This window comes from Cnephaeus nilssonii (genome assembly GCF_951640355.1).
Source record: "Cnephaeus nilssonii genome assembly, chromosome: 12".
In the NCBI taxonomy this organism is placed as follows: Eukaryota; Metazoa; Chordata; class Mammalia; order Chiroptera; family Vespertilionidae; genus Cnephaeus; species Cnephaeus nilssonii.
In genome coordinates, this window is record NC_137083.1 from 6,635,342 (window position 1) to 6,652,165 (window position 16,824).

Genomic DNA, 16,824 nt, shown 5'->3' on the forward strand with positions numbered 1-16,824 from the left:
ACTATCCGGAAAGCCCTTGAGCATCCCACCATCTACCAAACCTTGTTAGAAATGACAAGTATATCAACACTTTCCAGCCCCTCTTCCCATGCTCTTCAAGACTCATCTTCAGCTAATTTTCAGAAGGTGTCTTTTTCTTTCCAAAAGCCGCTTCTGTCCCCCAAATTACTAGTTTATTCTTGTCTGTTGGGAGCAGAATTAGCATGCAAACTACCACAGTTACTTAAATTAAACCGAACTTGGGGACTTTGGATTCAGTTCATGCCTCATGGAGCAGGGTGGCGGAGCAGGCGGGTCTGCCAGGCTTTGCGGCTTCCAGGCCACCTGATCCGGCACCCAGCCCTGGACTTGGTCAGTGAGCCCCAATTCCTCCAGGCCCATACAATTTGTGTAATGAACCACTTTTCAGACGCTGTTCTCCAGAAACATGTAGAAGGAGAGTCAGGAGGGATAAACATAAAATCTGACCAGCCATTCTAGGGCTTAAATGGTGTCCTTAGGAGTTCATTGAAAACAGGCCTTTACTACTCTTCCAGGCCCTACCTACCAGGGATCCTGCAGGCAATGTTGCTTATTTGGAGCTAATGGAGATTTTATAGCCAAACCATTTCCTTGATCCCAAGAGAAAGAATCAGACGCATGAACAGAGTTCTTAAAGAGGAGTCTTCTGGCCACAACATTCGTTTACATAGCTTCTTTGTTTTGTTTTCCAATTAGGAATCAAATATATGATTGAAATGAAATCACCAGCTATAGGAAAGTAAATGATAGAAAGCTCTACTTAATTTTGATGGCTTTAGAAATAAAAGCCCGAATATACAGAAATATCAGATGAGTACAGATGGCTTGCAAGTTCAGCTCATTTCACCAATAAAAAGGAACGCAACATCTCCATGTGACTGCCTTGGAGACCTAATCTATGTGTTTATTGGAGACTATAAAGTGATGGAATTGTGGCTTATAGAACCAGCCTCTTAACTTCCTAGGATTATGACATACACACTATCTGGCATACATCAAGGTAGTAACACAGATTCTATGAGCCAAAACTAATTCAGTATTTTATTTGGTGTAATATGTTTTGAAATTTATAATACAATTAGTACAATAAAGGAAATACACAATATGTTAAGGGAAAAAAATACTTGCAACCACTTTTTTATATGAGCACATCGTCCATCATTCCTGCATTTGCTCGGTTCTTTCAGAATCACCCCTAAATGTGGGAGTGTGTCCACCCCAGGCTGAGTTAGCATCGCCGCTGCCATTTCACCCTCGGCGCCCCACTATCAGAGAGACCACGCCCACTGCTTCTGCAGGCAGAGGAGAAATATGGAAGCTGAGCTCATGCTGAGCAAGAGTGGGGAAGGGCGGAAACATGGGAGAGACTGTCCTGAGGGGTCAGCAGGCTGGTTTTCTGGTGTGGGCAGGAGATGTCGGTCACCGAGGTGATGGCCAAAGATGAGTTCCAAAAACTACTTTCATAAATGTTAGCTCAATCATCCTCCAACAGGAGAAACAAAAAGAAGAGAAAATTAAAATCATTGCATAATCATTATAGGTGAGGCATCAGACTTGGAGTTTTCACATTTTATCCCCATGAAATGCACTCTAGGGCAGAGAACATTTTACCCCTAGTTTTCAAAACGAGGAAACCAGGACCCACAAAAGCCAAAGCACTCTGTGCAGGTCACACAGACACTCTTTGTCTTGCTCCGAAATCCACGTTCCGCTCATTAGCTGCGTCCTGCCGGGGGCCTAGGAGAAGCTCAGAGAGGGGCCGTCTCGGGAATAAAGACGATTCCCTGGGGAAGACAGCCCCTGCCTTTCAGGGATGCTTTCCCATCATGTTCCATGATGTCTGAACGCCAATATGATCAATTAAAATGCAGGCTTTGTGGCCGACGAGGCAGAACCTGGTTTGGTGGGTTTATGTTTAAACTACACACCTGGACCTTTGGCTCCCAATCACGCTGGGCCTCAGGCTTCTGACGCCATGAAGTGACGAACAATAAGAGATCACCAGGTTAAATTCAGACACCTCAGGTGGATTCATGCCTTTTTCAAATAGGCACTTGTTTCACAGTTCGGGGTGCATGGTACCAGCTTAAGAAAATAAAGTCTCCCCACTTCATTCTTGTTTTACAAAATTATTTTAGCTACTCTAGGTCCTTTGCTTTTGTATAGGAATCCTATCTAATAAAACAGTAATATGCAAATTAACCATCACTCCACTATACCCACAAGCCATGCCCACCAGCTGATCAAGAGTGATATGCAAATTAACCCAGCCAAGATGGCAGTTAACTTGCATATCCAGGCGCAGAGCGAAGACTGAAGACAGTGGAGAAGGAAGCCAAGCACTGCAGAAGGGAGCAAAGCTGCAGAGAAGTAAGCAAGCGGGGCGGTGGAGAAAAGAGGGAAGCAGGCGGGGCGGGGGAGAAGGGAGTGAGCGAGGCAGCAGAGAAGGGAGGGAGCGAGGCAGCGGAGAAGTGAGGGAGCGAGGCAGCGGAGATGGGTGGGAGCGAGGCAGCGGAGACAGGTGGGAGGGAGCGAGGCAGCGGAGAAGGGAGGGAGCGAGGCAGCGGAGATGGGTGGGAGCGAGGCAGCGGAGACAGGTGGGAGGGAGCGAGGCAGAGTAGATGGGTGGGAGCGAGGCAGCAGAGAAGGGAGGGAGCGAGGCAGAGTAGACGGGAGGGAGCGAGGCAGCGGAGAAGGGAGGGAGCGAGGCAGCGGAGATGGGAGGGAGCGAGGCAGCGGAGATGGGTGGGAACTTCGCTCAGGCTGCAGGAAGCCCTATTCTTGCAGGAGTATTCCTGCAATGGGCGGCTAGTGTTAGAATAAACTTGTTTATGTGTACAAAACACCCATGCTGGGCCTATCCCTTTTCATACCACTTCTTAGGTTATGGATGTGAGAAAGTCAGGCTTGATGTACACGCCGTCCAGGATCCCATGGACACAGATAATAGTGTGGTGAAGGCCTGGGCTGCAGCATGGGCTGGGAGGAGAGGTATGGGGATTGGGGGAGGATGGGAGGATATCTGTAATACTGTCAGCAATAAAAAAAGTGTAAATTAAAAATTAAAAAAAAAAAAAGTTGACAATTTAAAAAACACAAAACACCTGACAATCTGAGTTATGCTGCTAAAAGCCCCGATTTTTAGTGTGTTCCAGTTTCCAAGGTGTAAATACTCCCACCATGGTCATTTCGAGCTACCAACACACCACTGTACCCAGAACTATTTATTAACATCAGAGGCTATTGGGTCTGTGAAACCTTTTCTCTGCCTACAACAGAACAGGAACATTCGGCTACAGTTTAGGGCATTTTATGGGCAGCAGAGGTCAAGCTGTTTATTCTATACTAGAGGCCTGGTGCACAAATTGAAAGGAAATTAAGTAGAAGAAATATTTTAATATCGCTATTCACCTTCTCTCTATAATAGAAGTGTCAACCAAATTAACGATCAACAATGATAGATGAAAACACACACATGCGATCGGTGCCAGCGAGAGCTTTATATGTATCGTGCATGTGTGAGTCAACTTAGCGTTTTATATATATATATATATATATATATATATATATATATATATATATATATAATAAACTTGCTTAATTAGACCTGTTTTCTGATTTAGCTAAACTTTTTCCAGCCCAGTGAAGCATCCCAACTTCTCTTTCAGGTAATTGTCAGCAACACAGCAGTAAATATCAACACGAAGCAGATTATTACTGTAGATCATGCAGGGAGAACAAAGGATAAAATATTTAACTACAGCAGTGTTTTACTATATCCTGCGCAGTGAGAACACCTGAAGTCATTTTCAGGGTCCACCATTTCTTACTTCTTTTCAGTCAGGTCAAGTTTCTAAACTTTCTAAATCTCCACTTTCTGGCTAATGAAAATAGGATTCTACCGAGTCTCCTATCTACCTACTCCAGGACTTCTGTGAGAATCAAATAAGATGAGGCATGTGAAAAAGCTTCACAAACATTTGGTTAAAGTGTAAAATGTTTGTACCTGGCTATAAAGCAAGTCATGTTCCTGGGCTGAAGAAACTCCAAGGAGGCTAGTCACTAGGAAGAGGAAGCCGGGCATTGCTATGTGATGTCATTACCCAGTGCCCACAATGACTGTTTCTGGGCTGGGCTGTGGTCTGCATGGGGTCTTGGCAGCATTGGCTGCGATTTGGTGGGGTGTCGCTCGGGGTTGTAGCAGAGCCTGTGTCCCACTTGGGGCAAGCCAGGTGTTGGTTTGTCGGTGCCAGGTCCGTGGTGCCATTTATTTTTAAACTAGAGACCTGGTGCATGAAATTTGTAAAAGTGGGGGGGGGGGGGCTCCCTCAGCCTGGCCTGCACTCTCTCACAATCTGGGACTGCTGGCTCCTAACCGCTCGTCTCCCTGCCTGCCTGATCCCCCCTAACCACTCGCCTGCTTTCCTGATCACTGCTAACTGCCTCTGCCTCTGCCTCTGCCTCAGCCCCCGCCTCTGCAGCTTCATCCGGAAGGTCGTCCGAAAGGACGTCCGGAATGAAGTCCAGAAGGTCGTTTGGCTGTTCAGTCTAATTAGCATATTACGCTTTTATTATTATAGATGGCCAGTGTACATCATGGAAGCTCCTGTGTGAGCGTCTGCCCCCTGGTGGTGATTGCATGTCATAGCTACTGGTTGGACAGACACTTAGCCTTTTATATAGAGAGAGAGATACCTAGATAAAATACATAAGAATACCAGGACTCGCATCTTTTCCGGTGTGGCATTGCACCTGGCCTTCCTCTCCTCCTAGCATGTAAGAACTCATCATTTAACCAGGAGAACATTCATTCGGGTGGCTCCCGAGCTCCCCAGCTGGGGGCTAATAAGAACACAGCTGCCCAGTGAAAGCAGCCCACATGCCCATTGATGGGTGAATGAATAAACGAGATGCGGTATATGCAATGGGATATCATGCAGCCTTAAAAAAGAATGAGATGATGAAACATGCTATACCATGAATGAGCCTTGATGTTAAGTGAAACAACTCAGATGCAAAAGAGCACACACTTATACTCAGTGAAGGTCAAGTCATAGGTACAAATGGCAGAGGAGGAAACGAATTCCACACCTAATTCCAAGTCCAGTGCCCTTTCCCTTCAGCCTTCAGGTGACTGAGGGCTGTTATCACTATCTGCCAATGCACAGGCCCCATGACACAGGAACTCCCTGGCTCTCATTTAGCACCTCGATCCGGCCTTCAGGGCTTCTTGAGGTCTGAAGTTGCACTCACAGCCTCATGCAGCTGGCCATCCCACAGTCCCCAGAACTCAGAATGTCAAAACCTCAGAGTGCATGATTAAATTGGACCCCTCTGCCTGCCCCGGGCCCGGCTTGGAGAATGCCCAGACGTTGCCCAGAGGTCGGAAGGCTGCCTGTGTTCTGCATCAGCCGGTTGCTGCCCAAGCATGTCTGCAGATAAACATCTCAGGCCCTTTCACCATGAAGCTACTGGCACATAATTAGTTGGCTCTGGTGCCCATAAGCTCATCTGAGTGAAGGAGCCACTCAAGTTCACGGGCATACCAATGTACTTTGTTCACCTCCATTACCACATCAGTCCTGGTAAATGCAAGCCTCTCTAGCAGACAGAATCCTCAGGCAGATGCACATGAGCTCTCGACAAGATGCCTTTCGAAAAGCAAACCTAGAACATGTTTTGTTGTTATTAATCCTCACCCAAGGATATTTTCCCCATTGATTTTTAGAGAGTGAAAGAGATGGGGGAGAGGGGGAGAGGGAGAGAGAGAGAGAGAGAGAGAGAGAGAGAGAGAGAGAGAGAGAGAGAGAGAGAGAGAACATTGATGTGAGAGAGACACATAGATTGACTGCCTCTCACACATGCCCTGATTGGGGCCAGGAATTGAACCTGCAACCTAGGTATGTGCCCTTGACTGGAAATCGAACCCATGACCTTTAGGTCTGCAGGCAGATGCTCTAACCACTGAGCAAAACCAACCAGAGCACAAACCTGGAACATTTGATGTTAATAAAAAAAAAAAAGAAGAAGAAGAAGTGCCAACATCTGAAGAGACTGATCAAAGCCCAATAAGAATGGTTATAACTGCAGCCTGGTGACTATTTTTAAAATAATAAATAGGTGCATGTACATTCACACATCTTTATATAGAGATACAAGTCACCACAGACATACATTTCACTTCACAGTCGCCAAGCTTATCTTAGGCCACTAAGCTTGTCAGCACTTGTTATATATCAGCAGAAAACTAGCAGAAGGGGCATCAGTTGCTGGAGGCAGCACTGTCAGGCTGGGGGGCCACAGGAGAGGACACCCAGGTTTTGATAGCAGCACTTCAACAGGGGACCAGGGCCCCCAGCCTCCTTCGTCGCAATGGGGAACATTCTCAACGCGCCCCCTTTAGAACAGTGAAAACTGGTGCAGCCCAAGTCAGCAGCAAGCCTTGGCCATGGAGCCTTCTAACTCAGAGGCAACCACAAACTCCCCGCTGACACTGCCTCCGAAAATCCTACAGAATGTGACAGAGAGAGGCCCCGGACAGATGGATTGGGACAAACGTGACAGGGAAAAGCTGATCTCTGGTTTAAATCTTCTGACCAGTTTTAACAATGAAAACAGATTTTTGTAAAGGATGATTTTAATGTTCACAAAATCTTCTCAAACAAATAGGGTCATTTTTATTTAAATGCCAAAATAGCCTGGTTTATATTATGGAAAAGCCAATCTATGAAATATAGCTTCTTATACATCTTTTTTCAGTTAGAGAAAAGAAGAGTGAAAAAGAAAGCCCCATACTTTTTTATTTTGTTTTTTTTTTTCCCCTCAGCTTTAAAAATTTATTAACAACCCCCCACTCAAATGTCTGGGGCCAGGTAGACAAAATTAGTCATACTGTTAAAGGTTCAAATAATTATTGGTTAAATATACTTACAGGCATGCCATCATCTAACAATTTTTATCAAGGAACACATCAGCCCGAGCTGGTTTGGCTCAGTGGATAGAGTGTCAGCCTGTGGACTGAAGGGTCCCAGGTTCGATTCTGGTCAAGGGCACATGCCTAGGTTTCGGGCTTGATCCCCAGTAGGGGGCATGCAGGAGGCAGCCAATCAATGATTCTCTCTCATCATTGATGTTCCTATCTCTCTATTTCTCTCCCTTCCTCTCTGAAATCAATAAAGATATATATTTTTTTTTTAAAAAGAAACACATCAGTCTCCTAAGCTCTAAATCGAGGAAAATACAGCACTGTCAGTAGTGCTCAATGGTGGGAATGTTCTTCAGAGCAACACACTCTCCCAAGATGTTTTAAGAGCTAGGTCAGCCTCTGCATTAAAACAGCTGGGAGCAGCCCTACCCAGTTGGCTCAGTGGATAGAGCATCTGCCTACAGACTGTAGGTTTGAGAGTTTGATTCCAGTCACGGGCATGTACCTCAGTTGCAGGCTCCATCCCCTGCCCCGGTCTGGAGCATGTGGAAGGCAACCAATTGATGTTTTTTTCTCTCTTTCTCTGTTTCTCCCCCTCCCTTCCTCTCTCTCTAAAAATCAATGGGAAAATGTCCTCGGGGGAGGATTAACAACAACAACCCAGCTGGGAGTAAACTGGTGGAGACTTCTGTGCGGCTGGAAATGGAAAACCACGCTCACCGCATGCAGAGCCTGGCTCTGGAGGGTCCCCAGGAACCTAAGTGGCTGTCCCCAGGAAAGGGGACCCGATGGCTGGGGTCAGGAGAGGGAGGAAGCCTTATTTTACTATCAGTGCCTCTGTGTACTTTGAATTGCCTGTTAAAACTATTTTTGGGAAATCAGGCACACACATCTTCACAGAAGAGTCAAGCTGGTCTTGGATACTGAAGAGGGAAAAAGTAAGTTAGGGGTTCCCCAAAGAACGTCAGTCAGTAAGAAAAGCCACCGCCTCCTAAGCCACATGTTATCTTCGACTGCCTCCACACAAAGCTTCCATCCGCATCCTTCCTGTGAAAGGCGGTCCACCCAGGAGGCTGTGGCAGACTGACCTCAGGTCTGTCTCCCTCTCTCTCTCTCTCTCTCTCTCTCTCTCTCTCTCTCTCTCTCCTTTATCTCCAGAGCCCTCCTCACTCCCCTGGTCTCTCCTCCCTCCTTATCTCACAGGCAGTGTGATACCAGCAAGCATGAGCCTCCTGCACCAGGGGCCCTGTAACTTCTCACAACTGTGTGATCTTGAAAAACAAGATCACCTCCCTAAACATCTGTTCCCCCATCTGTGAAGGCAGAATGATAACCATCACCACCACCAGGCTGCAGACAGCAGTATCTAGGAATATCTAAAGACGGGGTTTGCGTGTCTCAAAATATTCTCTCTGAGTCTCGTTCACAGTGGAGTGAAGATGCCTGACAGAGCGTGGACCTTAAGCAAGTCCAGGTCGCTCCTTATTTGGGATGGGAAACCTGGGGCAAACGGCATCAGAAACACTACCACTACTACCAAGAATGTGGCTGTGACGAAGGGGAAGGAAAACAGGAGTGGAGGGAAGAGACACTCTTGTTTGGGCAAGGCATGGAGGCAATTGCCAAAAGAAGTTTGGTTACAAACAAACAGATGGACGCAAGCCTGGCTAGCTCAGCCTTTCCATCTTCCACCGTTTAAACAATAAGTCAATTTACTCTGTCAACAAAGAGAGTGTGGTTATTTTTTTTTTTAGTTGTGTGAGTTTTGTTTTGTTTTCTTAACACTCATTCCTGTATACGATAAGTGGCTGGATCTCTTCAAAAACAGCCACATAGTAATATCCTAAAAGACACGGCCATGTTCCAGGTCACTCTCAAGGCAACATTGAGAAGAAGCCCCTCATCCATGGCCTTGTACTGTATGAAAAGCAAGTGATAATTCATAAGGCTCAATCTTTAACTATTATTCACAGTTCCACAGGTCAGTCCTTGGTCTATATAAAAATGAGCCCAATCCCCTTAACATTTTCCATGCATGTTTTGCTCTCTAAATCTTATTTATCAGAACTGAGGACGGTTGTCCTAATTTTGGAAATCGGTGTGCAAATATTTACATTTTACCTCTTTCCTTTCATTTTCTGAGACATCGTAGGATATTTTTTAAATCAAATATAAAAGTTAAACCATTTTTTAAAAAAATGCAACCCATGGGATCACCACTCAGAAACACAAGCCCCAGCACACAGAAATCAAAGACAAGAGAAGATTGTGGAAAACAAGCCCCCGTTGACAAATGAAAGACTACCTTCTTATGTCTTTCGTCAAAGTATTGCAGACAATTAATATTTGATGCTCCACGTGAAGGAGGTGGAATTTGACCTATAAATATTTGAAACACACCTTATTTGTTTATGATCCACTAATAACAAACATATATTCGGATAACAAATAGATTATTGTTTATGAAAAGAACCCCAAATGAAAGGATGATTCTCAGTCCAAGGAAATACAGAAAACAGGCCAGAAATGCCGTTGGACTCTCAATGATCTCATTTGTTTTCATCAAGCAGTACTGCGTGTTTTCTAATTAGATGACTCTTTTGCAGTACTGTTAGATAGTTGGGTAAAAATGTATAACCATTCCTAACATTAAAATGATCTGAAAAGTACACTGAAACACTGGCTTGAGAAGAATTTGTTATAATTTACTTACTTTATTAAAAAAAAAAAAAAGAGCATTCTGGCTTCCTAAAAGTTAAGAACAATTGGTAAAACAGTGCCATGCCATAAATACCTGGCATGTAGGTAAGTACTTGTACAATAAATGAATGAATGAACGAACGAACGAATGAATCACATGAGTAATCAGAAGCAAACAGGAACACAGATGTGAACACAAATGCATACACATGCACACACACACACCGTTAAGAATCCTCTTGGAAAACTGAGTTTTCATATTTCTGTCCTCAACCCGAATTGCCTTTTCCATAGCAACAACTCTTTCAGAGGAAAAGAAATAGAAATCATGATAGAATTCTGTTCCATTTTTGCCTGCCCCCTTCACCCTCCCCCAAACAATCAGCAACATACAAACAAAAACTTATTCCAGATTTGTGTTAACTCACAGATCTGGAGGGAAGCCCAGGAGCTGGTGCTTGAACACGTTCCCTGGGTGATTCTAAGTGGCAGGCGGTGCCGAAGAACTATTTCATGCCTTTGTGTGCCCCCCGCCCCCCCGTTTCCCTGGGCGCCTTCCCCTGAGCAGCCCTCGTTGGAGGTGATTAACTCCTTCTTGTTCATGACAGAGGGCTGCCCCTTTGGGAAACCCTCCCCCGCACACTCCCAGCCCCTGGCCCACCAGCTGTCCGCCTCCCCTCGTGCTGCTTCCCTGGAGAACGTCCCCCACGGATGGCATTTCTTTGACCCCTCCAGTACAGCAATCTCCTTGAAGGCATAGACACCCTTTTGCTTGATATTGGGGTTCATGATTTAACTGCTTTGGGCCCCCACTTTCCTCATCTGGAAAATGAGATAGAAATTACCTGCTGTCGTGTGGGCTAAGTGATGGGCATAAACCAATGAACCCAGTACCCAGCATCTTGGGAAAGCAAGTCCCTCTGGACTACTATGAAGATAACAGGTGCGGGTAAAGGTCTTAAAACGAACCAGGTAAGTCACACCTCACAAGCCACAGGGCCCGGGGCTTTCCCAGGGAACAATGTCCTCCCTCAGGAAAGATGTTCCTGACCAGCGGCTGGCCTCAATCAAAGACTGGCCATGAGCAGGAAAAACCCATCAAGAATGGCCATGGCCATGACTACCAGGATGCAATGCACAGAAACTTCTGTAATGGTTTAAGGGGTGAAATGAGGCTCCAACAGTTATTAATAAACTAGACACGCTCACTACAGAAGTGGCCCAAACATATGGTAGTACACATAGGATAAAATATGAATCTGAACACAAACAGAGCATAATATGGGGATTTTCAATGGTCCAAATTTCTTAGTAGAATGAATGAGCTAACCATATGCCTTCTAGGCCTCCTTCTCTCCATGCTTCTCCCATATTGAAAATATCAAAACAAACACACACACCAGCATAGCCTCAGAGGCCTTCTTCACATGCTTCGGATGTGGAGGATGCTCGGTAATTGGAACGTTGAAGATGATGATAAACAAATAAGCAAAGGCAAACACACAAAAGCCAGCAGTGTGTTCCGGGGGGACACGTGCACCGCAGGCCCCAGGAAAGGAGGTCGGGGCATGGGCGCCGTGGGATGCAGCAAAGACAAAAAGCTCACGTTTCATTGGGAAGGAAAGCACGCATGCAGTAGGGACCACAATGATAACATTGGGGCCTCAGGACTCGGCCTCAGGTGGGCAGGGCGTAGGAGGAGCCTGGGAAAAACTGAGTTCAAACTGCTTTACAGATGAAGATGCGTACGTGCGTGTGTACCAGCGTGCACAGACCTCACGTGGACATCTCTGTGACATTGCAACAACTTGCCCCAGAAGCAAACCCAATAGGCAGACAGATGCTCACCACACTTTCAAACCTCCACCGGAGAGCCCCCTTACCACCACCAGCCCCCCAACACACACACACACACAAAACCATGCACACACATGTACACACACAAAACCATGCACACACACCTGCACGTGCATGCACACACATGCACACACATGTACATACACACATGCATGCATGCACAGGCACACACCAGCTTCCCTCCCAACACCCATGTGCACCCAGCCCAGGGCTGAGTGAAGAGGAGGGGGAGGAAGAGAAATAAGATGTCTGCAGAGGAGGCCAGAGAAGGCCACCAGGAGCCGTCACCTTTGCAGCGCTCGCAGCAGGCTCCCCGCTGCTTGACGGCGAGGGCGCAGTCCCTGGACAGCACCGGGCACGTCTCCCGCTTGCAGGTCACTTCCTTGTTCTGGGCAAAAGAGACAAGAGACATTTGACATCAGCTTCAAACAGAAGCCCCGAATCCCAGCCCAGGGCGGAGTTCCCCAGCCTCCCTTCCCCCGCTCGCCTGCCTCTTGGCAGGAAAGCTGTGATGGCAGCAGGGCTGCGAGCTCTCTGGAGCAGAAGTCCTCATCCGGACACGCACGCTGCTTTTTCAGATCAAGGGCAGGCGCGAGGGCATGGGAAGGCCCTTCCTTACCAGCCAGCTTCACCTGGACACCGACACCGGGCGGGGAGAGGCGTCCTCCGCCCCACGCTCAGGGCTCCTCTCAGCAGGCCCCACAGAAACCATAATATTTGCGTAAATCAGACTTTGCCCATTGGGCTACCTGGGCCAGGACTGCATCGTGAGAACAAAAATATTTGCACAGGCCGTCCAACAACCCTTCATAGTCGAGCGCATTAAAGTGCAGCGGCCTGCAGTTCCAACGCAAACACTGACAAGGAAGGCAGAGGGAGGGGAACACTCCCGGGCCGAGCAGCACACAGTGCTCAGTGTTTACGGGGGACAGCTGCGTCCCGTGAGCGCGGAGGCTCAGGAAAGGAGGGCGGGCACCAGCATCCTGGTTCTGCCCTGAGAGGTCCGCTGGTACAGGGACTCGGAGGAGACCCAGCGGGTGGGATGCCCGCGCCTGCTGGGGGACTGAACGCACAGGAACCAAAAGGACCGGCCCAGAACTTCAGCGGAGCGGGGCTTTGTTAACCAGCGTCTGCTGAGTGCTGGGCTGTGGCTTCATTCCTGCTCAAGTCCTGAGGAAGTCACCAGCCCCCAAGCTGTTCCCAGGGTCTAATTCTGTAATGAATCCCGATTGTCAGCCCTTCCCCTTCCAAGGGATCAGAACCGCTGAGCGTCCCAGAACCCACTCTTCTCAGAACCTCACTCCTTCCAGAACATCCCTTCCCCATAACTCCCCTTCCCCCAGAATTCCCTCCCCCAGAACTCCTCTCCCCTGATAATTCCCCTCCCCTAGAACCCCACTCCCCCCAGAACCCCGACTCTTTCAGAACCCCACTCCTTCTAGAACTCAACTCCCCCCAGAACTCCTCTCCCCTGACAACTCCCCTCCCCCAGAACCCCACTACCCTAGAACCCTACTCCCCACAGAACCCCACTCCTTCAGAACCCCACTCCCCCCAGATCCCCACTCCCCGCTATGACCCCACTCCACCCTATGACCCCACTCCCCCCAAAACCCCCCTCCCCCCAGGACCCCACTCCCCCCCAGAACCTCACTCCTTCCAGAACATCCCTTCCCCATAACTCCCCTTCCCCCAGAATTCCCTCCCCCAGAACTCCTCTCCCCTGATAATTCCCCTCCCCTAGAACCCCATTCCCCCCAGAACCTCATTCCCCCAGATCCCCACTCCCCGCTATGACCCCACTCCCCCCAGAACCCCACTCACCCCAGAACTCAACTCCCCACGGAACTCCTCTCCCCTGATAACTCCCCTCCCCCAGAACCCCACTCCCCTAGAACCCCACTCCTTCAGAACCCCACTCCTTCTAGAACTCAACTCACCCCAGAACTCAACTCCTCACAGAATTCCACTCCCCCCTAGGACCCCACTCACCCCAGAACCACACTCCTTCTAGAATTCAACTCCCCCCAGAACCCCACTCCCTCCAGAACTCAACTCCCCCCAGAACTCCTCTCCCCTGATAACTCCCCTCCCCCAGAACCCCACTCCCCTAGAACCCTACCCCCCCATGACCCCACTCCTTCAGAACCCCAGATCCCCACTCCCCCCAGAACTCAACTCCCCCCAAAACCCCACTCCACCCTAGGACCCCACTCCCCACCAGAACCCCACTCCTTCCAGAACTCAACTCCCCCCAGAGTGAGGTGTATGGAGCCCTGGACCCCGTCCTCCCAGCAGCTGCTTCACTTTGCACAGCCACCGACGCTGGGAACCACGAGCCCCCAGGGAAGCATGCTGCTCCGCCTCTTCCACTAACACACCGAGCACCTCACCAGCATCGCCGGTCAGCACCCCTGAGGCCAACGCGGTCAACACGCTGGCGAGGCCATCTCAGGGCCTGCCTGGCCCCGAGGAGGGCGTCCGTCCTCACCACCTGCACCCACCCCGCGGGCTGGCGTGCAGACCTTTGGGGTTTTATTTATTAGCTGTTGGTGTAGGATTTTGGTGGTTGACCTGAGTAATCCAGTCCCCCCCCACCCCCCACGCCCCGGGTGTCTGTTATGTGGTCAGGGCCCTCGTTAATTCCTTAAAGCCCTGAGGCAGTGGTCCCCACACAAGGCTCCAAGTCAGAACCCGGCAGCTCCTAACACGCCCGGCTCTGCCTCCCACCCTGCAGCTCAGGTCTGAGGTCTCTGAGGACCAGGCCTAGATGGGCCTCCAAGCTCCCAGGTCATCCCAAGGGGCAGCCAGGGCTACAGAGCATTCCTGTGGTCGGGCCGGCAGTGGGCGGGGGGGGGGGGGGGGGGGGGGCATGGCTGAGTCACAGCCCTTCGGTTCATTGCATAATTCTCTTTATATTACAAATGTAATCACATAGTTACGGCCACAATGTCCTTTAAAGAAGCATATTTTAAGAATGTAATAGGCCTGGCCGGCATGGCTCAGTAGTTGAGCATCAACCTATGAACCAGGAGGTTAATGGTTCGATTCCCGGTCAGGGCACATGCCCTGGCTATGGGCTCGATCCCCTTCCCAAGCAGAGCCTGTCACCACCACCCCACCCCACTCCCCCCACCCCAAGCTGGCTGAGCCTTAGGGAAGGACCACCCCACGGGCATCTCCTCTCAGAAGGGGAGACGCAGGCCCAGAAACTCAAGCTCGGAGGGCGTGGGAGTGGGTGCGGAGTCTCCAGGCGGGGTTTGATACATAGAATACACGCTCCTACGTACAGGAAGTCTGTGCTGCCTTAGAAACCTGGGAGCCAGTCGAGATCCATAACAGGATCCCAAGCTTCAGAATAAATAGCTTGTAATTACAGCCCCGCACAAAAGTTATTCCAACCAGATGGCTTGGGGAGTCACATCTGGGATTTTTTTGTCCACACACACAGGGACAAACCTAACCCTTATCTGTAGGTTAGTAGGAGTGTTCTTCCTCCCTTCTACTAACCCTTGGGGCTGTTTTGCATTCTACCAAAGGTCACGTGGGTCCGGAGCTGCCATCCCTGATCATCCCCCTGGCGTTCGGTCGGCATGGACACGGAGCACCTGCTCAGAGGCCCAGGCCCTCCGAGAAAGAAGCAAAAGCTACACAGCGCCCCTGAGGAGAGGCGGATGCCCCAGCCCCTCAGTGGGTGCAGCAGCGACAGGGCGCATCCGAGCACAGGTTAACCCGGACCCCTCGCTTCACTTTTCCTGACTTCCCAAAAGACCCAACCACTGGCCTTCGGCCAGTGGCGCCGGTGAGGCGCGACACCCACAAAGCCAGGCCTAGGAGTCCTCTCCCACTGGCTGCCTCATCCCCCACGTGACCAGGTGTCCTCTGCTCTGGTTCAAGGCCACAACTCATTCGGTTCCCTGATACCAGCTCACACTGACCACACACCTTTATGGACCAGGCTCAATGCCAAGAATTTTATATACGTTACGTCCCCAAAAGTTCCTCATCGTCCCCATTTTACAGGTGAAGAACCAGGTTAAGGAGCCCACCCAGGGTCACACACACAGACCTGTGTCTGACCCCGAAGGCATGCCCTGAAAGGTTACCCATTGCTGCTCCCCAGGCGGTCGGGAGACACAGCAGAGCAAAACAATGCCGGCCCGAGGCTCTGGGGAGACGGGCACCGTCCCGGCAGTCCCACAGGTGCGACACGAGCTCTCTGAGAGCGCAGAGAAACTCCCAGGAGCCGCAGCATCACCCGCCGCGGCAGCTCTGCAAACACGGCTGCCTCCTGGCAGCGAGGGGCATGTGCCACTTTGGATATGGACAAGTCTCTGGGCAAACCACACCTCTGCAGACCAGACTGGCATCCTCCAACAAACTTCCCTCAAGATCCTAGCTTGGGTTCGAGTCTCCCCAAATCTGAGCAACAGAAAGGGTGGCAAAGAGGTACGGGAGGCAGATGCCACCACACTCTGAAATGCCGACCTCGCCGTGAATAAGGGTGATAAACCTCCTCACGTGTTTCACTCCCAGCCTCTGTGCCCCCGTGCCCATCGCTGTCCAGGGCCGCCCAGCCTGGATTTACGCCTTGTCCAGGGCGTCCGTTTGCTTTATTGTCTCCTTTCTCAAAGACCAAACATACCAAAACCCCAAGGGCAGCCACTGGAGACACAGGAAATTAAGTGCCAACACACAAAAACGAACAGGGGCATCGGGAGTGAAAATGAAAAAAACCTCCGTGGCTGGCAACAAAGCTCCGTAAGGATGCGCGCCAAACCACAGCTCCCGCCACAGCCAAGTTCAAACAGGATCTGGCAGGCAGCTTGCTGTGTCAGAGAGGCGCCACTAGATGGCAGCACCGAGTTCCCTGGCTCCCTGGCCTTGGGAATGGTGGCCCTGAGACCTTGCAAGGATGGCCTTCCTGAGCCTTTTCCAGGGTCTGGTGTGGAGGGAAAGGATCGCTTCCTGATGGGGGGCCGGGGGAGGCGGGGAGGGGACTGGAGACAGAGAGGAGGACAAATCACCCCTGTGAGATTTTCCTGTTTGCTTTCCTCAGAGAAACCAGGGGGAAAAAGGGAGGAAAACAAGCTTTGAGATGCTTTGGTTCTATGTCAAGCCAATGTCGTGAAGATATTTTTTTCCTAAGCTTCTTTCAGGAATATGGGAAGTATTGCCTGGCCTTCCGTTTCTATGTTTCAGATGATAATAAAATAGAAATCTGGGGGACACACAGCAGCTACTACGGCGAGAGTGGTCAGGGCAGAGACCCTGCGTTTAGACTGAACCGGTGCCACAAATTCCTTGAAATAGGAATGTAA

General features: G+C 49.7%; 1 protein-coding gene across 3 annotated transcripts in view; it reads right to left on the bottom strand.

The window, feature by feature from the left end:
* Nucleotides 1–16,824, bottom strand: part of BMPER (BMP binding endothelial regulator) — a 203,043-nt gene that overhangs the window by 157,478 nt on the left and 28,741 nt on the right. For all 3 annotated transcript variants that reach the window (XM_079786683.1, XM_079786684.1, XM_079786682.1), the window contains exon 3: nucleotides 11,792–11,891. In XM_079786683.1, the coding sequence (XP_079642809.1) occupies nucleotides 11,792–11,891 (100 nt within the window). The remainder of the gene's footprint in view (nucleotides 1–11,791; nucleotides 11,892–16,824) is intronic.